Genomic DNA, 25,470 nt, shown 5'->3' on the forward strand with positions numbered 1-25,470 from the left:
GGGTTTTTTCCTTTTCTCTGAGCCAACTGTCTGAGAATAGAGAATGTTGTATGTTTTGCAGACACAAACTTGTGTTTTTTGGCCTTTCAGCAACTCTGGTGACAATCTTATCAATCTTTCCAGTCACTCGCTGGTTTCAGCTGCTCAGATGTGACGTGTTTGCTGCCATTTGTTGTGATAGACGACAGTCAGCTGGATATTTTAGGCTTTGGGACATCATGAGTGATTGTCCACAAGTGTACTGGGGCCAAGAACCTAGTTTCATCAGTAAAGACGACACTGTTGGGGATGGAGAATAAAAACCTGTCTGTGGTTACCTGCACTTTTTGTATTACCTTCAGGTATTTCACAGAATCAGGTCCAATTACTGACTTTTAGAAATATTCTTCTGCCTCTTTTTGAGTATTTTTGAACGACTGGTGCTGCAACTAACACACATTTACATTCTCAGTTAATCTGTTCGTTATTTCCTCAAATAAAAGATTAGGTGTCTATAAAATCAGAAAATGGTCCTCAAATGTCTTGTTTTGTTCACAACACAAACACATTCTGTTTACTGTCACAAAGGAGCAAAGAAACCAGAAAACAAATGACATTTAAGAAGCTGAAAGAAGAAAATTCAGACTTAAACTTTACTCAAACAGATCAATCAATTATCAGAATAGTTGACGATTGCTTTGAGAGTTGAAAGTAATTAATTCATCGTCTTAGCTCTGCTATGGACCTGCTGCTAAGTGCAAGGAGATCCTGACCACAGGTGCAACAGTTCCCTGAACAGGAAAACTGTCCATCAACCAATCCAAGGTCGCAGGAAAGAAAAAGTATTTCTATAATATAGTTTGTTATATAGCAGTACATAGTAAGTTATGCACACAATTGATGTCTTTGTTGAGATAAGGGTTGAAAATTTGATTATTTTCATTGTCGATTAGTTAAAATAGTTGTGAAAAATGTTTCTAAAAGCCAAAGATGATCGCCTCTCATGACTTGTGCCGTCCACTAAACAAAGATATTCAGTTTATGGTCACAGACGAGCAAAGAAACCAGAATATTGGAAGAAGTTGGAATCGGATTAAAACCTTTAAGTTTTATTATCAAAATAGCCAATTGCTGAAACGTATTGCTTAACCATTACAGCTCTAGTATGGACCTGCTGCGAAGTGCAACAACGGACCGACTATCGCTGCAACAGTTCCCCGAAACAGGAAAACAGTTAATCCATCTCTGGTTGGTTAAAATAATTTACATTTAGAGTCCACACATGCAAAGCAGCCGTTTTTAAAAAAGTACTTCAATCTGTTCCCCCAAAGGCCAAGATGACGAAGCTGGAATTCCTTTTCTCAAACAGATTTTTAAAATAGTTGGTGATTAATTTGATAGTCTAGAGTCCAAAGTGCAACGAGAGACTGACCACAGGTGAACCAGCTCCCTGAACAGGAAAACGTTTAATCCACCTTCGCCTTGTTAAAATAATTTACATTTAGTGTCCACACATGCAAATCGAGCCCTTGGGAAAAAAAAAGAAGAAAGTAATTCATTTTTTCCTTATTTATTGGTGGAATTTGGATCAGCAAACTAGTAACGTGAGGACAAATGTGCTCTTTTATTAAGATCATGGTTTATATTAATAAAAGCAACAGACTTGTAGTGTTATGATGAACAACTGTTCATTGATTGTTTTATGTTAAGTGCAACCTGATATAAATATTATCTGTACTTGCATGCACAGATGCAACCTTTCCATCACCTATCTAGTCACATTTCTGTTATGTTTGACATGTGAGGGGTGTTTTTTGAGCATCTGCAGGAGGTCAGAGGTCAACTTCTTCTTCATTAGTACCACAACGTCACACACACACACACACACACACACACACACACACAGACACTCTTACCTGTCTCTGGGGTCGATCCAGCTCGTAGCCTGGTTAATGTGGTCAATATAATACACTTTGCCATCAAAGTCTCTGGCTTCCTCCCAACCCTCAGGTAGTGGCAACTCCTTCCTTGGCATGTCAGGCGAGTCTCCATGTAATTAACTCCTCTCTACTCAAAATCATAACGAAGGGAAACCATCGCTTTTCTCTGTCACCATCATCATCATCATCATCATCAAAAACAACAAGGATCGAGCTGTTATTCCCAAAATTCCCGGTCTGGCGCGGTTTGGATTAGGCCATAATAATGATAATGACAATAATAATCCATATTAATCCACAGATCAACACTCACAGAGGGGCTGATGAATGAAGCTATCAGAGGATGAAATACTTCCAGTTAGCTGCACTTGAGCACCAATTCATGTCAGTGAGAGGGTCGAGACATCCACAATGGGTCATAAAACTGCTTTCTTACGTGTTTTTCCACACGTGAGCGCCTCTTTCTCAACTTTTCCCACTGTGGTTGGAAACTTTGAGGGGGCCTGGTGACAACTTTTGAAGTGAAGTACAATTATCCTCGGTCCACGGAGCACGGACGGTGCCGCTGCCGCTGCTTCTATCAACGTAAACAGAAAGGCAGCCTCACGTCCAGGTCCATAAACCGCCAAATGAAAGTCAAACTGAGGGGCGGTGTTGTGTCCGGAACAAGTGCTGCTTCTCCCGAACAACCCGTCCGAGTGGTTCTGATAGAAAAAAATCCTCAAACCGGGCTCGTCTCTTCTTCTTCTTCTTCTTGCCTACAGGCCACCATGTTTAGCAGCAGTAACCGATGCTAGCCGCCAGCCGCGGGGGAACGAAGAGTCAAGAACGCCGCTGAGAGAAGAAAGTAACGAGCGAATCCAGAGCCGTCAAAACCCAACAAACCCGACACGAACTTGAGCGTTAATTTTTGTTGAGCCACCCTTTTATTTAAAAAATAGAAACGGGACGGGAGGGAAGCGGCGGCGGCAGCGGCGGTAAAGTCTGTCCTCAGTCCCGATGACTCCAGCCGGGGGACCGTTGTCAAGCGACACACAGGCACCGCGGCTTCCGGCTGGGACTTCAAAATAAAAGATCTGTGGAATAAGTTCACACAGCAAAATAAGACTTCCGCTCATGGTTGTCATGCAGAAACACACAAGCAGTGTTGTAAAAGTACAGTACACAAAAGTCATCTTTCTGATATATTACTGAAGATTAAAGTCACCCATGCGAACAGTACTTCGGTAAAAGTCTTCAAGTATCTGAAAAAACATGCTACAAGTATCAAAATTGGAAGTAAAAGCAAATTATATGTACAGGTTTTGTGGCAGAAGTTTTGAAAAATCTGATATGAATACATCTTGATAATGATGTGTAATATTTTACATGTTAACAATGAACCGTTCTAGTTAAAACAGCATCAGTGCACTGAAACAGCAAACCTCACTTGACATGTAATAATTATGAATTATCCCGAGCACATTTTTCTGCCATACTTTAAAGTCATAACGTATCTGAAAAAAAACTTCTGGTGTTTCAAGTATCAAAACTGGAAGTTAAAGAAAATAAAAAACATATATGTATTTATATTTATACATATTAGAGCCCAATCAGTACTAATTGTTTGGGCCAATGACAATACAGATATAAAGAATAATATCTGATGTAGAACAGAGGCAGGATATTTTACATCTTAACTATAAATGTTATTGGCTAAATGACTGATTTTCTGTTAACAGACTGATAAGTATAGCTGTTTAATAGGGCTGTAGTGACTAATCATTGAGGAAAACAGCAATTATTGTGATCAACAATCAAACTTAATGTTAATGTTAATATATTCTCGTGTCTTTCCTCCTTTATGACGGTGAACTGAATATCTGTGAGTTGTGGACAAATTAAGACATTTGAGGACGTCATCTTAGATTTTGTTAGTGTTTAATTGATTATTCTGTTTATTAATTGCATTTATTTAGTGTATTTTGTTGTTACAGTTTTATCCATTTTACCTCTGTTTGATTCATCTTCTCACATTATGATTAACACATCTTTATTATCATAAATATTGTAATTTATTGTCTTTACATGTTCCTGTATCATCAGACTTTCAAGTCCACAGCGCCCCCTGGAGGTCAGCAAGCTGAGCTGCGGTTTTTTGTTCTCTGTCAGCACTCAGGGATCATTCATGGTCAAACTGGACGAGCTGATTAACTGAAGGCATCAATCAAATAAATTCCTTCTGGATGAAATCTTAAAGGTCAGTGAGAAAAGATGTACATGTGTTTATCATGTGTGTTGTGTTGTTTTTTTATGAGAGACCATGTCAGAGTAAACAGTCATCTTACTGTGAAATGTTCTTTGGGCCCTTTTGTTTCTATAGATCCATAAAAAAGAGAGAGATGTGAATACATGTGATTAAATTTTATAGCAGCTTGCTTGTAATTCAGCTATATTCATAAAATGTAAGTGACTCAAGTAGTTCAATTACTGGGTTTGTTTGCCACCTTTTAGGTCACAAAGATCAGAAAAATATTGAATATTGTTATTAATTAGTAATTAGCAATTAGAAGTTCACTTATTTGAATTTTATTTAAACAAGAAAAACAGACAGGCGTTTACGGCGAAACAAACTGACACGTTTAACAAGGATAGAAACATCTTAATGTTTTGTATTTAATGCCGAATTTACAAGAAGATAAGCGGTATTTATAATCTGTAATCGCTGTTTCAGAAAGTTTGTTAATTTTCTCCTCATGATGCAATATCTCTTAAAATGACGGTATTTGTTATGGAATCTGGTGGCATTTCTGTTATTGGAGACGTTGTTCCTTTGTAAAACAAGTTTATTTTTATTTTTCTATGATTGATACATACAGAACTATCACATAAAACAACAATTACTTGTGATTAAAATAATGGTTGTAAATCAGAAGTAGAGTAATTTATGCAGAGTAATATATAGATGTGAGACTTGACTGTAGATGGAGCACTTCACCTCCACCAGCAGTGATCTGGTGTTCACATGTCGTGTCTCAGAACAGACACACACATGCAGCTCTCATGAATATTCATTTTGAATTTGAGCTCGTGTGTCTCTGACGTCCTGAACTCACCTGCAGACCGGCGGTGTGTGGGCGGGGTGCTGGTGGTGCCTTCATGTCCTGTCGGATGTTATGAAACTGGTCCCTCAGCGCGCAGGATCACATAAATGTAAAGCAGCAGAAAATGGAAATAATCAAGTGAAGTGCAACTACCTGAAAAATCACCTCTGAAGAATTTAGTTACAATCCACCAGACAGAAAGTGGTGAAAGAAACATTCAGTAATTCCACTTAAGAAGTAAAAGCAGTGATGTAAAGTAATTGAGTACATTTACTCAAGTACTAATCATTTTTACTTTACTATGTTCATTCGCTGTATCGGAGCCAATCAGATTGAAAAATAAATAAATATTTATCGTTTCTATCTTTACCGTTTTACTTTTGAAGTGGAGTATAAAAACTATGTCAAAATTGTAGCTAAGTGCAATACTTGAGAATATGTACTCATTTACTCTCCATCACTGCTTTTACTTCTATAGTGGAATTACTGAATGTGAATAAATAGTTTTACTTAAGTACTGCATTTGAATACAGTTGTGAGGTATTCGAGACTATTACTTTACTTGATTATTTCTGATACTTTATACTTCCACTACACTATATTTTAGAGGCACATTTTTTACTTTGCTATATTAAACTACAGTACATTTTACATTAAAATTGTACCTCCGAAACTTAAGAAATTCGCCCGTTTGCGGGACAAATAAACAAAATTCTGATTCTGATCCTTAATTGTCACACTTGAGTAAATATACTTAATTACTTTCCATCCATTTTCTGCTACTTTATACTACCACATTAGAATTAAAGATCTTGTGTTGAAAATGTATTATTATTATTATTATTATTATTATTATTATTATTATTATCGTCATCATTATTATTATTATCATCAATCATCATCATCATCATTATTATTATTATTATTATTATTATTATTATTATTATTATTATTATTATTATTATCTATTCTGGTTTACTCTGCTGCAGCAAATAAATAAAGTAAAGGAAAAAAATGTAGTGAAGTGTAAATACGTCAAAATTGTGCCTAAGTACAATACTCGAGTAAATGTACTTAGTTACACTCCATCACTGCTTCTACTTTTTCCACCACCGCCCGTCTCAAGCGCCGCTGACTGCGCTGAAAGCCGGATCTCCACACGAGAGTCTGAATTTACAAGCCGCACATGAACGCAGCATGTTTTTCCTTCCTCTTGAGCGTCTCGAACCAAAAACAAGCGGAGAGCCGCGCTCACATGTAGAGAGACCAGCGGCGCAACCGGAGGAGAGAACGGAGCTCAGTGTCAGCCCGATTAACAAGAACCAGTGACCCTCCACCTCCTCCACCTCCTCCACCTCCTTCTCCTCCACCTCCTCCACCTCCTCCTCCACCCTCCAGCCTGTCCGCTCGGGTCGCTCCACCTTATGGTTCTCCTCCGGCACATCTCCATCGCCCTGACCGCCGCCGTGGCTGCTCTGGGCTCCGCGCTCTTCATCGCCCTCAACTTCTTCTACAAGAGGCGAATATGGTCTCCACAGGCGGAGTACTGCACCATCAAAGAGGTGACAGAATAATAATTAACCTTATTTTATTATTCAACCAGCTGTTTAACTTGGACAGGAGCTCATATTACACGTATTACAGTTATATTACATACACAGGAAAACACTGCGAGCCGCTGATGGATGTTATTCAAATGATGATGATGATGATGTTAATACTTAGAATGTAAATGATGAAGAAAAGGAGGATGATGCTTGATTAATAGCTGACTTGTTAGTGGCGGTGATGATGATGAAGGTGATGAAGATGAAGATGGATTTGATGAAGTTGGTGATGATGATGATGTGATGAAGATGATTTTGCTGATGTATACTTTAAGATGTAAATGATGAAGAGGAGGAAGATGATGATGCTGAATTTATAGCTGACTTGTTACTGGTGATGATGATGATGATGATGATGATGATGATGATGAAGAAGAAGAAGTGGTTGATGTTAATGAGTAGACAGAAGCTGATGAAGGTGAAGATGACAGTGGAATGGTGACGTTAATGATGATGATGAAGATGATTTTGCTGATGTTATTCTTTAAGATGTGAATGATGAAGAAGAGGAGGATGATGATGCTTGATTTATAACTGACTTGTTACTGCTGATGAAGTTGATGATGATGATGAAGAGGTTGGTGGTCATGTGTGGAGAGAGGCTGATGAAGACGAACGGTGATGTTAATGATGTTAATGATGATGGTGATATTGATGATGAAGATGATGGATTAGTTAGTGATGATGATGTTAATGAGTAAACAGAAGCTGATGAAGGTGAAGATGACAGTGATGATGATGATGATGATGATGATGGTGCTTAACATGGCAAGTATGAAGACGAGGTTGGTGGTCAGGCTTTTGATGATGAAGATCCAAAGTGGAATGGTAATATTAACGATGATGAAGATGGTGATGAATATGAGAGTGTTGAGGAAGAGGAGGATGATTATGTTGCTGCTTGTTGAATGACTCGAGAGAATGATGAAGATGATGATGAAGATGGTAGCGGGTAGATGGACGATGAAGATGACAGTGGGTTGATGATATTAAAGAAGATGAAGAGGGTTTTGATGATGAGGATGGTGATGAAGATGCAATGATGGTTGGTGATTGCATGAGAGTGATGTTGAAGAGGAAGAGGATGATGATGAAGACGACGATGATGCTGCGTGTCTGTGTGACTGTTACGATGAAGATCATGAGAAGATGTTGAGACTAAAGTGATGAAGAGGAGGAGGATAAAGATGAGGGTTTTGATGATGTCATTGATGATGTCATTGATGATGTCATTAATGATGTCATTGATGAGGATGAATGGAGAACAATGACAACGAGGAGAGCTGCAACACTTGGTCGATTAATCACTTTCGAGAGGAAATCGGTTCCCAAACATTTTTGATTATTGATTATTCGTTTAAGACATTACTAAAGCTGCAGTGATTAATTGATTAACAATCAGTTGCTAACTAATAACTTTATCTGCAACTATTTTGATAATCGATTGATCAGTTTAAGCCATTTTTTTCCCAGCTTGCTAAATATGAATGCTTCTGTTTTCTTTCCTCCTCTGTGACGATTAACTGAAGATCGTTGTGACATCTGATCGATATTTATAATCATTTTCAAATAGCTAATCAATGAATCCACAACATCGTAACAATGGTTAGCTGCAGGCCTCACAGTGAGAAGAAGGAGACGCTGTAGCAGCCTCCCTAACGACGATGACGAGGGTGGAGATGTTGGATGAAGGTTTTGTCAGAATGTATTTTTAGGCCGCTGAGTGTTTTATGGTCGTCTCCTGCAGACAGAAGCAGAAGTGAAGTGGCCGGCTGACTGAGGCTCTTAATGAGCGATTCTTCATGGGAGGACTCCAGCTGCAGCCTGAATCTCTTAATAAAATCTATTTGCATGTCTCTAATCTTGTTTCCCTCGATTCAATCAGCGGCAGCAGCCTGTAATAGGCTTAGCCCGCTTTATCTGGCTCAGCCTGTCTTTAGAGGATAATGTTGTCAGTGTGCCGGCAGCTCGCTGCAGAGGGGACGTAAATGTTTTCATCCCGGGAGCCAAAGTCTACCGCCGCGTATTGTCATCACGTCCTCGGCTTCAGAAAGCGGTGGGTGGCGGTGGGGGAGTCGACTAACAGCGTGTTTTTGACCCCGGGGAGCTTCGGCAGGTGGGAAGGCTGCACACGCTCATTTCCACAGTCGACGAGCAATCAGTGAGGCGGCAGGAGAAAGATCCAGCTGCTGGATTCTCTGTTCGAGCAGCCAGAGGCCAGAGACCGGCTGTCTGAGGCGGGTTTATCCACGTTTCTGATGTCCGTTTGCTGTTTCGGCACCGATGTAGGAGATTTAGACTTTAAAAGAGCAGCTGCAGTACAGTTTAAACTCACAGTCTTGATTTCAAACCACAGTCTGGATATTTTTTTAAGTTTTATGACCAAACTAATCACCAGAATAAATGTTTGGAATGTGCAATTCTGCAAACCACGGATACGAAACTTTACTTTTTGTCCTTGCATTATGTTGCTATAACACTGTCAGCTCAGGACAACTGTTGTGTTGCCTCATGTCTCCTGTGTCTCCAACAAAAAGCTGCACTTGAACGCACCGCAAAGACTACAGCCAACGGCCAACAAGCTTGTACGACTACCTCTCTGTGAAAATACAAATGCAGCATTTTTTTGACACTACTCCTGCTAATAAAGCGGCTTCTAATCGAGGATGTGTCGGCTGAAAAGTTGCAAATGTCACTGGCAAAGAGGCAGAGGAGGAAAATACGGAGAAAACCAAGTTAAATGTGTGAAATCTAAGATACTAGCTGAGCCGTCGGCCTGGTGTTTCAGGGCCTTCAGGCATGAAAAACACTTGGTTACAGTTTGGAATAAAGATCAGGTTTTGGCCACAAACACAGCTGGAAAATGTCCCAACATCTTGTTAAAAACATCCAGCAGTTCCGAGCGTACAGATGTTGAAACACTGGTCTTGACATTATATAAGGTCAAACACTTCCCATGAAATAAGACATTAATATCGTGGAATATCAGATTTTAAAGCTCCTATATTAGGCACATAAGATCACGGAAATCTCGCCTTCTACAAAATGTGAGCTGTAGACAGAAAACCTTTAGCCGCTGTTGTTGAAAGCACAAAAACACGACTCCTGACTTCCAGTAACACAATCTTTGTATCTTCTTGTTATCAGATGACCCCAGTAAACACCCATGTCTTAAAATCTTTTAAACTTCAGACTGTGACGCAGACTTTTCTTTCTTTGTGCATTCACAGTCCAAGTCGGACAGATAGAGCTCTGATGTCAGCAGATACACCCAGTACAGCTTTTCCACCAACATCAGCAGGTCTACGCAGGTTTTTTAAATGCCGGTCAACCCACTAAAAGTCGCGTATTGATCACATTCCCTCCACGCAGCCCAAACAAGCCACGCCTCCTGTCTTTATGCTAAGCTAAGCTAAGCTAACCACCTTCTGACTCCAGCTCTTTTCTCACCACAAAGACATGAGATTAAAACAAAGAAAATATGTGATCACTCAGTCTTGTTAATGCTACACTAACACAATTGCTCTTGCTGCACAACAATCAAGCTGGTTATCATGGGGTGCATTCTGGGTAATGTAGTGATTCATGAACGAGACACAGACGAGGTTCCGACTGACGCTATGTGACAAACAGTGTTGGAGGATCGCAGCTCTGAGTTTTGCTATTCAGTGCTGCAGGCGAGCCGGCTTTACTGGCTCCTTGTTAGAAAGCCGACGTGCTGCCAACCATCTGCTCTGCTGGAGTGTCCTTGAGCAAGACGCTAACTCCCTGTCAGATCCAGCTGATCTGCAGCTGAGCAGAGCTTTTTTACCCCCCGTGGAGCAGAAAAACAAAAGAAATCAATACGGAAGCACTGCCTTTTTATGAGAAATGTCTGTTTAGTTTGAAGTCTGAAAGAAGTCTGTATGTGAACTGACGATGGGAGCAGGATCGGATGGTTTTCACCATTTATCTCCGTAACTATGTTGAATGTTTGCGTCAGACAGACAGACAGACGTCTCCTTTGCATTGTTGGAGATACAATGACGACCGGAAGATAACAAGTATGCAGGAATTGATCACTTCGCACAAAGTCCGTGCTGATAATGCGGCAGAAAGTGGCACAAGCTCTGCAGCCTCAGCAGCTGAGGAGCTGAAGAACACTGTCAGGGTTTGAGGATTGTCTCCCAGTGGGCTGCAAACACTGGAAATACAGGAGGCGAGCGGCAGATCTGTCAGAGCTGCCGAGTTAATCTGAAGAAACTCAGCAACTCCAGTCAGTAATTACAGCCAGAAGCACGTCAGAGAAATTTAATTACCACCAAAAATATCTTTAATTCTTCTCCTGGCCTCTCTCTGGCACAATTAGAAGGTGCTTGTGGTGTCGAGGAGTCTAATTAAAGCCGATTCTGATGCTGAAAATGATCAAAGATTCTCCTACAGCCTCAATCATCCGTCAGCGCAGTGACGTGAAGTGTGATATTTTGTAACAAGAAAGCTAAAACTGAGGCATCGCCGCTCTGAAAGGGCTGATATGAATTGCTAATGAAGTCGCTGCACATCAGCGCTGGGCATGAATAAAGACCAACCTTGTGTGACTTTTAAAAGGAGACGAGCGACGCGTGAAGGATCTCAGAGGGGATTGTGGCGTCTCAGGTGAGAAAGAGAGCGCTGAGGTTTGAATCCGGGATGATAACCTTTCACTGAGGAGGATCGCTCTCTCAGATCTGACCCAGATAACACGGAGAAGGTTGCTACGACGCGGCTCCGTCTTTTGTTTAATATCACGAGCGTTGCCTCGAGAGGTTTCACAGACGCTGATTCATTCTCCTGAAGGGAGGACTGAAGGCCCAGCAGCCTACAGCATTCAGTTAGATCCAGAATGATTGATAATTGGTGCTGGCTCATCAGTGGAAAGTGTGCTGCAGCTCACAGTCATCATCATTGTCGGTTCATGTGCTGATCAGCGACGTCCTCAAATGTCTTGTTTCGTCCGTACCGCGCAGATATTCAGTTTACTGTCACTAAGACCTTCAGGATGGAGCCCAGAGAGCCTCTTCCAACACCATCTGTGGAGTTCAGACAGTCTTTGCTGTCTTCAGGTTCAGCTGTGGTTTGATATTCATAATGCACCTCAAAATATTTACGCTATTAATCATCAGTATATTTGCGCCGTTCTCATCGTGAAACTGGGCAAACCACCTCCGTCACTGCTGAATAAACCATGTGTGTCTAACTTTTCCTTTCTGGACTCTAACTGTCTTTGCTCTCCACCTGCAGGAGGAAGAGGAGCGTGGGAAGCGTCAGGTCCTGGTCCTGGGTCTGGACGGGGCCGGGAAGAGCAGCATGTTGCAGGGTTTGACCCCCGGGGAGCCGGCGGCTAAGAGAGGCCGCTGCCGACCCACCCGCGGCTTCAACTTCATGAGCCTCAACGCCCCCGCCTGTCAGCTCGACTTCCTGGAGAGTAAGACTCCTTTTGTTCCTCGAAATCAAACAAAGCGCGCTCTGTGTGTGAAGTCAAGGAGACATTTATACTGTATCAAGTAGCAAGAAGAGGAGAGCGGGAAGGAGATTTTATCTCCCAGTTCAGTACAGTCGGCCGTTTGTTTCCTTAGACTCACATCTCACTGAACCCAAACAACAGAGGAGCCTGAAAAACGTGATTTTCAGTGTGATTTCAGCATCATCACAAGACTTTTCCTCATAAGCTTCAATTGTGGGAGAATGTTTTTGCCTCTCTAATTCCACATCAGGTAGTTACAGAGCAAAACATGATCAAGTGGTTTTAGCTCTGTTTTTGGTCTCCACCACCTCCCGAGGGAAAGATAACCGTCATTACAGTCCACGTGATAGATTTCATACCGTACATACGATTTGCATGATGTGCGTTGACAAATCGTAAGGAAGTATATCGAGCTTTATTATACTTTGTTGGTGCGCTACGCTGTAGTCTGAGTTGCACCCAGAAATGTAACTGCATGTTGGATGATGATTGGTTCACTTGGTAGCATTAGTTTTTCCAGCTTCTCCTCTGTTGCTTAGCGGGAATGTTAACATTCAGGGGCTTGTGACCTGAAGTCCCCCCAGTAAACAAACCGCTCTCTTCTGCAGGTGCAGTCCCTCCTGGTCAGCTAGACCTAAAAGTTGTGCAGACAGACCAGATGAGTTTAAACTCTCTACAGAGCTCCGTAAAGCCGAGAGGAGATATAGATTCAGTTGAATATTCTCTGGAGGTTCAGATACACCCAACGCATGGTCACCTTGTTTTCTTCCTTGTACATTTACGTTAAAATGAATGATTACCACAGTTTTAAGCGGCACAAACATAATAAGGTTGTCAGCAGCAGCGATACTTGAATAATTTCTGAATACCATGTAATGATGTAATATCCACATCTAAACAACTGATCCACGATCAGACTTTCAACCCAACCTGACTTGTATTTCCTGTGGTGTCGTAAGAGGAAAGTATTGTAATTAAAGTTGAACATTTCTGGTATAACTTTAGTCGATAACTTGAAGTTGGAAGCTGTTGCTCCGAGCTTCACCCAGATTTCACTTGTTTACCTCCAATCTCTTCCCTTAAAGCTGCTGCATCCATCACTGCCAGCACAGACGCAATCTGTGGCACCTGCTGTATTGTCCTTATTTGCTCAGTGACTGAGGAGAACTTCTGGCACTTTCCTGCTTTCGCTATCGAGGTAACATTTAAGCCCGTTACAGACGACCTGAGTGTGGCAGAGTTTCAATCATGCGACTGCCAAACGGGCGCGGCAGATGTTTCCAGTTGGATTGTATTTACAGACAAACACACCAATCCTGCGAATTAGCATTCCACTGAAAGCCACCGCGCCGCACTAAAAATAGCCTGAATGACTTCGCTCTTCATTCAAACCGGTCTGGAGTGCGAGACGCTCAGCTGCAGTCGGGCCTCGCGACGAGTTTCTGTGGATGTATTCTGAGGAATGTGTCACGCTTGGCGGCTGATTTATTCATGATCTGAACACAGAGATCGGTTCGGCTCCCTGAATCCTTTTTCTCATCTCTGAAAGTTAAGAGGAACACATGTCACCGCCCACTCAGTCACCGAGCTTCCACGGCCCTATGCAGTAAATGTTAAGAGTCTTTGTCTGGCTGACATTGATGCAGAGGCATGTTGACAGCTTGGTGCACACTTGCGCTCATCAGGAGCAGTACAGTGCTCAGAGACTGACGGCTTCTCTTTATGGAGCCCGCTGGGGAAATCAAGCTAAAAGTCTTTAAACTACAAATGAAAAGATGCAGATCAGATCAGTCGGGGACGGAGTTTGAGGCTTTGAGCAGCTCAGACTTGGGTTCGTGCTGAAGGGAAGTGAAAAACAGAATCAGGAAGAAGTTCTGAATATGTTATACAAGCTGTGTGTGTGTGTGTGTGGTTGAGGCCTATTTTCTCAGCTTTCCTCATGAATAAACATCCAAGTGTTGGTACAGTATGTACCAGTTTGATCTGAGGAACTCCCTGAGCTCATGAACTGACACGCAGCATGGACGCCATTACAGGGTAACATTGGTTTTTTGTTTTTTTAACCCTATTTCACATGTTTTTGCCTCGAAGTGACTAATGGGACAACAGTGTTTGGAGTCGGTCCAGTATTGAGCGAGACTGCTGCATTCAGCCGCCGTGAAATTGGCTGCAGGCAATCTACATCCACTTAATGTCCTTATTTTGTGTCCAACAACGTTACGGAAAGACAGACGTTTTTCTGTTAAAGAGATCAACAACAGCAGCTATCACTCTCGCCAGACTCCATTAACAGAATCAGGGATTGTATCATCGGAGAACACGCTTCAGTAAACCCCGACGGAAACACAATGAAACTCAACAAAACCATTTTGGTTCCTTTCAACAATCATATCTTTTATCTTTAATAAACTCTTAATCCACTGAGTTAGACGTCGAAACACTGGGAGACGTGTCAGGACTCTCACCGAGAAGATCACATCGGAAAAGGTCGCTGGAATATCTTGCACACTGCGAGTTGTTTATCTTTCTCTGAGACTCTGAGACATGCCGACATCGTCTTTCACTTATATTTGAAAACAAACCACACGTGTGCACAGCATGTTACCAGAGTCATGGACACTTGTACCCAGAGTGAAATAGATGAGATACAACAGATTAACATCAGCCACTGACACTGACGATCAGATTCAAACTCGAGGCCTGAAAACTTGCAAGTGGCCATCAGATAAATGTCCTGGTGTACATAGAAGTCAAAGTTAAATCAACGTGTGTCTCGAGTGATGTTTTGTGATCAGATCTCACAAACATATATGATTTACATAAAAGAAAGAAATCACCTTATCTGTAACCTTTGCAGAATTAACAAGTATGTTCAGGTAGTTAAGAATTCATCATAGTCAGCGTTTCACAAAGTTTAGAAAGTTTGTCCTGATGCAACACGTCTCAGAATTGAGTGTTTTTGTAAGGGGGTCTGGGGACTACCTGCACAGTTAAATTGAGTTGGCTGTAGAGACGGCCCAGTGTGTGGAGACACCACCTCCATTGAAAATATGCAGAGATCGTTTTTTGGCCTCAGGAGCCACAACTTGGTTCAATATATCCTCGTCATTCACACCCATGAGTCAGTGTTTGCAGTGTGTGTGGGTGTGTATCTGATCTAATAAGGCAGCCTGCAGAGCAGCAGGACGAGCGTCCCGCTGAGCTCCTCTGACTATAAAACACGAGCTGCCCACAGCGTCAGGTCCTGCGCCTGTACCACATCAGGTAAACAGGTATTTATTGCTGCCACATTGCATCGGCTAAAGGTACATCACCACCCAGTTACCTAGCAACATTCTCCATTAAGTCCAGCGCTAATGAATTCTCGCTGTGCCGAGGCGGTGACGACCTGAAGTCATACCCCGCCGCTGTGAGAGCAGTGATTCGCTTGGCCGCAGAGCGCCGTCGGTCATTATAGCCGCGGGTGAGTTCTACTGCGCAGCAGGATTGTGGGAAGTTGAAGCTTTCAGTCACTTTGAAACTTTCCTCATCATTGAATCTGGTAACAAATGTGTCTGACTGTGTGGGCTACAAACTGTGTTGGTGCTGAAGTGTTGCAGGAAGATTTAACAAGCTCTTTTCTGAGTTGGACCGCAAACGATCGAAGCCGTTGCCTCATACAACAGGAAACAATCAGTAACCAGTCAGTCCTGCTCACGCCCGCTTTAACAACCGACCTCAGTGATTAAATGCAGGTAACTTTAGGGACAGGTGTGAAAACGGCCACATGCATTAGTGACACATTTCAGATCCGATCAGTGTTTTTGCACATATCATGGGCCACACCGACGGACAACTGACGTCCTCTGTGACACAAGAAGAAACCACAAAAACAGACAGCATGGATTACACACCAGACTCCCTTAACAAATCAATCAGTTTTAAAAGTTGCTGAGTGAAGAGAGACTTTATAAACTTTGGGAAAAGTCTACCACAAATTCATCAAGACAACATTTTATTAACATGTACATGTCAAATTTTATAAATACAGGAAACTGAAACCAATGTACGCTACTTCTGTGTCACCCGGGGAGAAGGTCCCCCAGACTCCCTCAAAAAAATCGCACAATTTTGTGATTTGTTGATTCAGGAGAAACTTTATAGACACTGTGAAATGTTGTCTCTAACCAATTCTTAAATATTTGTCTCCTCTTGTAAATTCGGCATTAAATACAACACATGATGTTGTTTCTTTCTTTGTTAAAAGTGTCAGTTTGTCACAGCATCACTGTAGCGTTGTCACACACAGAGAAAATCCCCGGACTCCCTACAAGAATCACACAATTTAGTGAGTTGTTTATAGTTTTTGTAAAACACTGTCTCTGACAAATTCTTGTATACTCAGCAAATATTCCACATTACGTTCTTTCCTACTTGGTGTAAAACACATTGAAAACAAGGCTTGTTCCAGTGAGCAGGGATGTGGTCGCCTGATGCATTTTAATGCCACGTGTGATCAACGACTCAGGACAGATGATGATTTATGTAAATAAACTAATCGCTTCAGCTTTCATCTCTCATTTGATGATAATCTGCAATCATTAGGTAGTGAAACAAACACACCTAGAATACTTAAACAATTCCTTCAGGAACGATTCCTCTGAGTGAGAGAGAAAAGAAAACAAAGGCCAAGAATGCAAGAAAAAACAGATAAATTATGTTAAAAAAAGAAAGGAAAGAAAAGGAGAGAAAAAGAAACATATGCACTGTTATATTTTGCTCAGAGCCTGGTTGACATATCGTGTCTGGAGGCAACAAGATGGAAAAAATGGATTTAAACCAATTTCCCCAGCAGAGAAACGTGGATATAAATAATGGCCAAGTACCGTCGGTGCCCATTTCATCCCTGGGTGAAAACTAGATTAGTGATTTCTCTCGGTCGGGTGCACATCTGAAATTAATCTGTGGCCAATTTGTTTGTAGGGAGGGGAACGCCACCAGCTTATCTAATTCTACCATTTGATCTGCCCATTTATTTATTTACGGATAAGATTTATTTGAAAGGCTTCTTCTTCTTCTTCTTCTTCTTCTTCTTCTTCTTCTTCTTCTTCTTCTTCTTCTTCTTCTTCTGCTGTAGCACAAAGAAGGCTGACAGCAAACATCTGCCTCACTGAAAGCATCACGGCGATGACTCACCGGCTCTAACGTGCAGTGACAGCTTTCTTTATATGCACCAATAAAACAACACGACATCAGATTCTGTTTATATCTGCATGCAGCAGTGTGTCTGCGAATTCACACTCATGCTTTGGATACTTATGAAACCAGTATTTAATCATGGAAACCCCCACTGCCGTGTCACAGTTCACAGGCTGCATCCTCTGCTGATAACATACGTCATAACGAGCTGATAACACTTGTTATATGATCATGTGAGTTTTAGGTGCTTTCGTCTTTTCAAATACTTGTATTGACGTGTAGATCTCCAGAAAATGCTTAGCTGAAAATGTAAAAACAAACACTGTAGGGCTGCACAATCATCGCAATATGACTAAGTGCAATATCCAAATCGCAAGAACTGCAATTATTTTATAAAAAATTGTTTTAATGGAGTATTGTAGCGCTGCAGAGATGCTCTGGTCTACAAAGCTTCTTCTCCAGATCTAATTAAAACACATTTGTTTGGCAGAGACTGTAAGAAACGCCACCTCATCCTGATTTTAATTGTTTTTCAATGACAATGAAAATGATGATGAAAAATGTAGCCATCCATAATAATCATGAATTATATCACATCATAACATCCGTCAGAATAATCACAATATCACTCTTTGAGCGTATCATGCAGCCTGAAAACAACGTGACTAAAGGTACTTTAGGTACTTTTTAAGCCTGTGACAAAAACGGTAACCAGACTCCCTTACAAAATCGTGCAATTTTGTAGGTCGTTGAGTTCTGAGACACCTTCCAAACTTAGCGAATCGCTGTTAATGACAAATTCTTAATCATTCAAGCCTTCTTGTAAATTCGGCATATATAACAAAACATGAAGTTGTTTCTTTCCTATGTCGGTTTGCTGTGGCGGCGCTGCATCAGCCTGTCTGCCTCCTTGATGAAGGTGCGCTTTACTTGCCAACATTTAGCATCTGTTCGAAGCCACTGATTCAACTGAAGAGCTGTCAGCTTTTCCTTGATGAGATAAGATAATCATGGTGACACATTGTACTATTAGTGGAACATGACTGGATCTGTGATTCAGGCCTCGGTGGTCTGTAGCTGTTTTTAAGGGCGTCGGAGTTTAAAATGTTTGTATTTTCCCTGTTCAGTCGGCGGAGGGGAGGACCTGCGGCGGTACTGGTCCGACTACCTGAGAAGGACTCACGTTCTGGTGTACGTGGTGGACTCGTCTGACAGGAGCCGCCTCCCATTGGCTAAGGCTGAGCTGCACCGCCTGCTGAGGGTGGAGCCCGGGCTGCCCGTGGTCGTCCTGGGAAACAAACAGGTAAACAAGACGTCCTCTTAAAGGACCAGTGTGCTCTTTTTATCTTGTTTTATTTGACCTTTAATACACCTCATTTTGTATTTTAAGATGAACTTTTTCCTGATATTCTCTGCAGAGATAAAGTAACTAATAGGTACAAAACGTTTTTGGATCGATCCCAGTAGATTTCTATAGCGGCACCCACGAAATGGGCTGCAGTCGATTTAATGTCCGTCAAAAGTTAATGTCCTTTTGCGCAACAACAGTCTCAGATTGTTATTCTCAGCATCCGACAACATTATGGAACGGATCTCTAGAAACAGACCTCTACGATGAAGAGAAAAATCCTGTGCAACTAGAAACAAACGTTATGATGCTTCTCCTCAAAGCCACCAGACTCCATTTACAAAACAGTCATTTTACTGTGAAAAAATACATCAATCAAACCACAGAAGCAAAATAAAACTCAGGAAAACCTTCTTTGTGAGTCCGCGCTAGATGTGAAAATATGCTGCCTGACCGCCCTCTCGCAGCCATTTTGGTCGAGATCCAAACTGACAGGCAGCAAAAACAGAAGAAGCAGGCAGCAAATCCGAGAACTGATGGAGGATAAAAAGTACAAAAACTACACGAAGTTCAAAACAATAAAGCCGTGGGACCTGATTAATTACACACAGGTGAACGCAGAGAAAATGGCTGAAAAAAAGACAAAGGAAGGAAGTGGAAGGTAAAACATGACGCACATGGATATAATCTGCTAAATTAAACAGCGAACACAACCTGAGTTCATGTGCAGTAGTTTCTTGGTTGGAAACAAAGTGGTACGACCCTTCAAGCTCCTCCTGTTTTAAGCACAGTGTGAAATAGAAAAGCAAACAGTAACAGGAGTGAACAGCTTTAAATTCACACTCGGGTGCTCAAGTTATCTTATTAAGTGTGAATCTTATTATTCACACTGAAGTCTATTTGAATAAAGTACACAAACAGAGCCGAGCAGGTACACGCTGTTCCTTCTCCGTCGATCCGCCAGTGACGATCCATCACGCTCCTGAAATAAACATTTCTATATTTCCGCCTCGGCTCGTTTATCTTCGCCCCACGCGGCACTTGTGGAATTATACATGACCCCTTTTGGAGGGAGAAGCAGGAGTATTTGTCACGTCTGCTGTCAGAGCGCTGCAGCCTGTTCGTCCTCTGCGCTACATCTGAGATAAAACTCAATATCGTTAACGCCAGAGCTGGATGTGTTCGGAGCAGGTGCAGTCCGGTTAGACGCCTTTTCTCCCCCACTTTCATCTTCAAAATGAATTAATAAAACTTGTAACATCAAACAGAATACCTGCTATAGGAATGAAAGAGAGACTTCTGCCTTTTAAGCCTTTTGACTATTAATTTGGGCGCAGCAGCCGCAGAGATCCAGATCCTGTCGCAGGGTTACACAGGTAGGCGTTTGATGTTCGTACATCAAAAATGTTCGACGTAATTGTGAGATTTCCCAGCAAGCAAACGTTTGTTCAGTCAGAAGACATGAAGTGGGCTAAACTAGGTCGAATAATGAATGTTAATTAGACGTCCACGTTGCAGACAAGCTTTGTTTTGACAGCAGTTAAATTAGTGGTTCAGTATGTATTCAGATGTGATTCACAGCGAGATGCAGTCATTTAAATTAATGTTACATGAAACCACTAAAGAAGGAAACTTTTTTTATTAGAATTTAGCTCATTTGTTGTTACATCACAGTTTAAAATGAACCACTTCAGTATTCTTTTAAATCAAGTTATGGATAAATACACAGCTTCTGTTTGTAACGACCAAACTGAGCTTTTCTTAATGTAGTTAAGTGAAGTTGCCATGAAGTCAAATTCAATGTTTTAGTGTTTTTATCACATTCATCTCGCTCTGTAGCTCAACTTTACAACAGTATGTGGATCCAGAACGGGCAAAGTCATCTTGTAGGGATTCTAAATGATAGTTAAGAGTTTGTCACTCGTTGAAAACTCCTCGTTTACTGTACCTACGTATGAAAAGAAGGACTGGAAGTTTCTGGGGCCTCATGGATTATAAAAACACACATTTCTAGTGTCTTTTAGAGGAATTATTTTCTGCTTTTCCCTTTCGGTGTTCCCTGGATGCACCTATGGACAGAGAGCTCCACTTGATGACGAGTCAGTTACAGAACTGAGTTAAATGCAGCTGCTTTGTGTGTCTTGGTTGTGTTGGTCCAGCCCGGTCCAGCTGTGTTCACTGGGAGCTGCCGGCAGCGGCTCACGTCTGTTTTACAGGAACTTTAAGATAATATTGCAATATTTTTTGGGGGTATGTTGCAATTGGAAAATGTCTTCAAAAGCACTTTGTAAACGCTACGACGGGACGACAAAATCTTTTCTCAGTATCAGTGTTTTCACAACACTATGGGGATGTAGGGATACTCTTACAAGATATTAACACAATGAGGTTTTAATAACCAACCACCAAAGTCTCATGTAACGATCACCAAACAACTAGAAGCTGTATATATCAAGTGTTGAGCTCAAACCAGACCAACAGCTGGACGGTGGATTGGTTTAAATATCTGATGGTAAATCACTGCGCTCCAGGCTGTTATCTGTAGATGTGCGCTGAATTCACAACGGCGAAATATAGAAACTCATAATTACAGGACATCACTCAGATACGAACCCCCGACACGCCTGCGCGTGAATACATTATCTAATTAGAGTTCTGTCCCTCTCAGGATCTTTTTGTTTCCAGGTCTGGATCTTGATGAAAGAACCGGAGCCTGAAGCTTTTGTCACGCTGCGCACATGACGCAGGTGGAATAAAACCGATAATGTCTCGAGCGGGAGGAGCTCTCTCCGACAGTGAGACCGTCTCTCACCCACCACTGCTTTGTTCTCTGCCTCGGCACTCGCTGCGCTTAAACAGCACAAAGGATGTTTCAGGCAGAAGCTCCGTGTTGGTGCAGAGAAGCGAGGCGGACATCTGCAGACCGCAGCCCCGGCTGAATGGTCTGTGTGGGAGGGCGGCGTTACATTCACTGTCTTCACAGGCACAAGTTTTTAATCAGCGCTGAGCCAACATTTGACATGAAGTTGTGAAGTTACGTGCACATTTTTAAGTATTATGTAACTTGCATGTGCATCAGTTTGTTGTTCTTGGGAGGTCAGGTCAGCTTTATGAGGCAGAATACGTTTGTTGATGATGCTTTATCTTTGGAATAATGTGTAAATGTTAAAATCAGGTATCAGTTAAAAGTTCTTCTGCACTTTGGACTGATACAAACTGAGTCCAGGAGTAACTCAGGTTGTTTTCTCGGTCTTGACGCCTATTTTTACTCAGATATGGCTAAATTTACATTTCCTGCTTGTTGTTAGTGCAGTTGACTGTTTGTATTTGTCATAAGGAGAAAGCTAACAATACAAATGCTGCGTATTCAGCCATATTTTATCAAAATACAACAAATTAAGGAAACGCACAGCTTCTGTTTGTTCCTAGTTTTACATTCACACAACTATAATTGCATTAGATTTGAATAACAAATGCAATCAAACAATGCTAACGACAGCTGTTGGCAAACACTCATTTAATTTGATGCTAACTCAGTTAACCATTTGTGTTCGATGCCTGCAAACAAACTAAGCCAACGTAGCTGCTTCCAAGAAAGACATAACAGCTAACTGCAAGTGTATATAGTGGAGACGTGCCAATAGAATTATTTTTATGAACATTTTAACACCTTTCTAAGAACATCTGCATGCATATGGAGAAAACAGAAAGCTGATTAAGCTAACGTATCTGCGTCCAACTAAAATGTAACGGCTAACACACTTGCAAAGCAAACTAAGCTAACGTTCAGATACAACAGCTGATGAGAGATCATGATGAATGAAATACCAGGACAGAACTGAGAACTGTGTGTGTGTGACTGACTTTAACCGGTGTGACGCTCTTCACAGGATAAGCCGAACGCCGTGAGCGTGTCGGAGCTGCATGAAGCCTTGTCTCTGGGCACCGTGACTGAAGACAGGAAGCTGTTCCTCTTGGCTGCCCAGCTGGGCTCTGATGGGGCCCTGAGGAACTCCCGCCGGGGCCTGGACACCTTCCAGGACCTCCTGCTCCAGCTCGTCTGATCTCGACTCCCCCCCCACCCCACCCTCGCCCTCCTGCAGAGCCGAAAGTAGGAAAACAAAGGGATGGCTTCAAGCAATCTTCCTCCTCCTCCTCCTCTTCCTCTTCCCTGTCTAAGCTCTGGCATATTTGAGGCGGAGGACGAGGAGATGACGAAGACTGCAGGAACTGATGCAGAGAAATGACTGAATCAGAGTGAGGAGATGCCAAGCCACGACGAAGCACGCAGCCCTGCCTCGCCCTCCTCCTCGCCCTCTGTCAAACGTCAGTGCAGCCTGTTTTTAGAAAAAGCTGATATTGAAACTCATCTCGTGTTATACTTACTCTCATCTTACTCACCGGGGAGGAGGAGGAGGAGGAGGACGAGGAGGAGGAGGAGGAGGTGCACAGCGAGGAGGACGAGGACAGCAGGTGGGACAGAAGGATAAAGGTTTGTTCACGGATTCTGTGACTCACAACCGCAACGTTCACCTCCTGCCGATGACTCAGACTTTGGACTTTTTGTCTTAATGTCGACCTGTGACGGGTTTTATTTAAGCATATAGATTCTACTGTATATAATAATGTGTCATGTTTGTAGATGCATATGCAGATTTTGTCCGGTTTGCTATTTTATGAAAACATTTTTTGTGGTTCGATCAAAAAAAAAAAAAAAAAGTCAGCGAAGCAGAGCAGATGATATTCAGGGTTGCCAGGTTGGAGCCTCCCTCCTCCTCCTCCCCCCCCCGGGACTGAAGCTGCAGCAGCTCTGTGAATTCATCGACTGGGTGTTTGGAAGATACTTTGCTGACTCCTACACCGAGGCTTTTCTGAGATCCTGGGGAATTGTGTGAGGGATTTAAAAGGGACCCCCTGACATTTTGAAAAGCAGAGCGTTGTGTTTCTTGTCACGACTCGAGAAAGTTTCCACGACTTTATTCACGACCGCATTCTGAGCGTCTTCATTTGACACACCGATTCGTCTTTTGTTTACGCGCTCAGTCCCGACGTCACGACAGAAATGAGCACATATCACTCGACTCAGTGAATTTAATTAAACGACTGTGAACGGATCGATCGGTCATGCAACTCCAGAAGATTGATAAACAAGAAATGTTTCTCTGGGGAAAAGCAAGTGAAAGATGAGAAGATAAGATCTGTTTTCAGTCGTTCTCATCACTCTCAGTTGATTTAAGGATTCATCTCGATGCTTTCGGTCACGTTACGCTCACAGTCCCGTTTGCTCCGCGGTCAGATCGCTGTCCGACGCTTCGACTCGGACCAGTATTCAATTAAAACGCACATCCATGAATGTATAAATGAAAGTGGAATCGATGGTGTACGTGTGCAGCGATGTTTTGCTTCTGACGCACAGTTTTCTAAAGAATGTGAAGTTTTATTCCTTTTGATGTACAGTAATTCTGCAGACATGTTGTTTCCACAGCAACAGAGAGTTCAGTGGATCTTTGTGTGTGAACTGTTTTCATAACCGAGGATTTATGTGTTAACGTAAATGGAAAAGTGTTGGATATAAATTCATGCATGTCTTCACGTTTCGTTGTTTTCTCTTCCAAGATGTCATGAATGTGCCGGCTGCAGGTGTCCATTAGGTTATCTAGTCTTAAAGGGGTACGCTGCTGTTTTTACACATTAAAGTCTGTTTACAGGTCTGCACACCTGTGTCAAGTCTTAAAAATGTCCCTGAAAGACGATTATAATACAGTATCACTACACTACTCAGGTCTCAGTTACATGTATAATGTTTTACAGGTGTTGATATTGAGCGTCAGAAAGCGTTGTGTGTCTGTAAACGTTTAAATTTAACACCAGCGTACTGCAGGTCAAAGCATCCACAGAAACACTCAGTAAGGAGATGATGAGGTAGAGGAGAACCCCAGACTCCTTTATAAAATCGCTTAATTCTGTGATTGATCATGTTAAGGGAAGCTTTACAAACATCATGAAATGCCGTCTCTGACAAATTCTTAATCATTAGGTCCTTCTTGTAAATTCGGCAAATGTAGAACATTAAATTGTTTAACTGCAGATGAGATCTGATCCCATTTGATTTTTGAAAAGGGATAAACAGCGGTGGTTTGCAGCGTGGTCATGATACAGACATTTTATAGAGGAGACAAGCGTGTATGACACGAGTCTGTCGCTGTTAACAGAGACTCCAGTCTGCAGTGAAGTTCATACACATGAACTGGAGTGACCTAAGAGGCTGATCACACACAGAATTCATCAGTTAAGGCAAGGACGCTTTAAAAAAGGCTTTGGACAAAACAGCGTGGTGCGTTTGTGGAGCCAGGCACCAAATGTGTTTAATGGGAAAAGCTGTGCAACTCTGTGCTGTGGCCTGAGAAGTTCAACATGCTTCAACTTCTAAAAACAACTAAAAAAACAGGACATGCAGGAAAAGAGCAACATTATAACACAAGGGAGCCTCATAGTTTATAATAATGCAATATGAAAGTTAGGCGCCCTCAGCCTCCAGCATCAGCAGCTTGTCATTTAAACTCAACACGTCCATCAGATGTTCAACAAATTAAAAGTGAGAGGGATTATGTCATTTAGACCCTGTGGTGGGCTTTTAATGTGAAACATCTGAAGGAAGTGTTTTATTTTTTGGTTGTTTAACGGAGATCCAACGACGGGGAGAGAAGAGGAACTGACTGAAAATATATCAGTGTTAAAGGAGAAAGAAAACAAATAGGATGAATTATAGAGATATCAGGGCATGAGTAAATTAACACGATTTGATTAATCAGGTAACTTAAACTATTATTTTTAATACTGAGGTTGCAACATG

The 25,470-nt window shown here is 41.9% G+C and overlaps 2 protein-coding genes across 2 annotated transcripts in view; one reads left to right on the top strand and one right to left on the bottom strand.

The window, feature by feature from the left end:
* Positions 1 to 2,963, bottom strand: part of wwc1 (WW and C2 domain containing 1) — a 49,207-nt gene extending 46,244 nt beyond the window's left edge. The window contains exon 1 of the mRNA XM_037118863.1: positions 1,896 to 2,963. Within this exon, the coding sequence (XP_036974758.1) occupies positions 1,896 to 2,014 (119 nt within the window). The 5' untranslated portion in view covers positions 2,015 to 2,963. The remainder of the gene's footprint in view (positions 1 to 1,895) is intronic.
* Positions 2,964 to 6,152: 3,189 nt separating this feature from the next.
* On the top strand, positions 6,153 to 24,332 carry arl10 (ADP-ribosylation factor-like 10). Its single transcript, XM_037118864.1, has 4 exons — positions 6,153 to 6,564; positions 11,869 to 12,052; positions 18,397 to 18,572; positions 22,508 to 24,332. The coding sequence occupies exons 1-4, from the start codon at positions 6,427 to 6,429 to the stop codon at positions 22,679 to 22,681; spliced, it is 672 nt and encodes a 223-aa protein (XP_036974759.1). The 5' UTR covers positions 6,153 to 6,426; the 3' UTR covers positions 22,682 to 24,332.
* Positions 24,333 to 25,470: the final 1,138 nt, after the last annotated feature.

The sequence above is a fragment of the Acanthopagrus latus genome, chromosome 13 (assembly GCF_904848185.1).
Source record: "Acanthopagrus latus isolate v.2019 chromosome 13, fAcaLat1.1, whole genome shotgun sequence".
NCBI classification, from domain to species: domain Eukaryota; kingdom Metazoa; phylum Chordata; class Actinopteri; order Spariformes; family Sparidae; genus Acanthopagrus; species Acanthopagrus latus.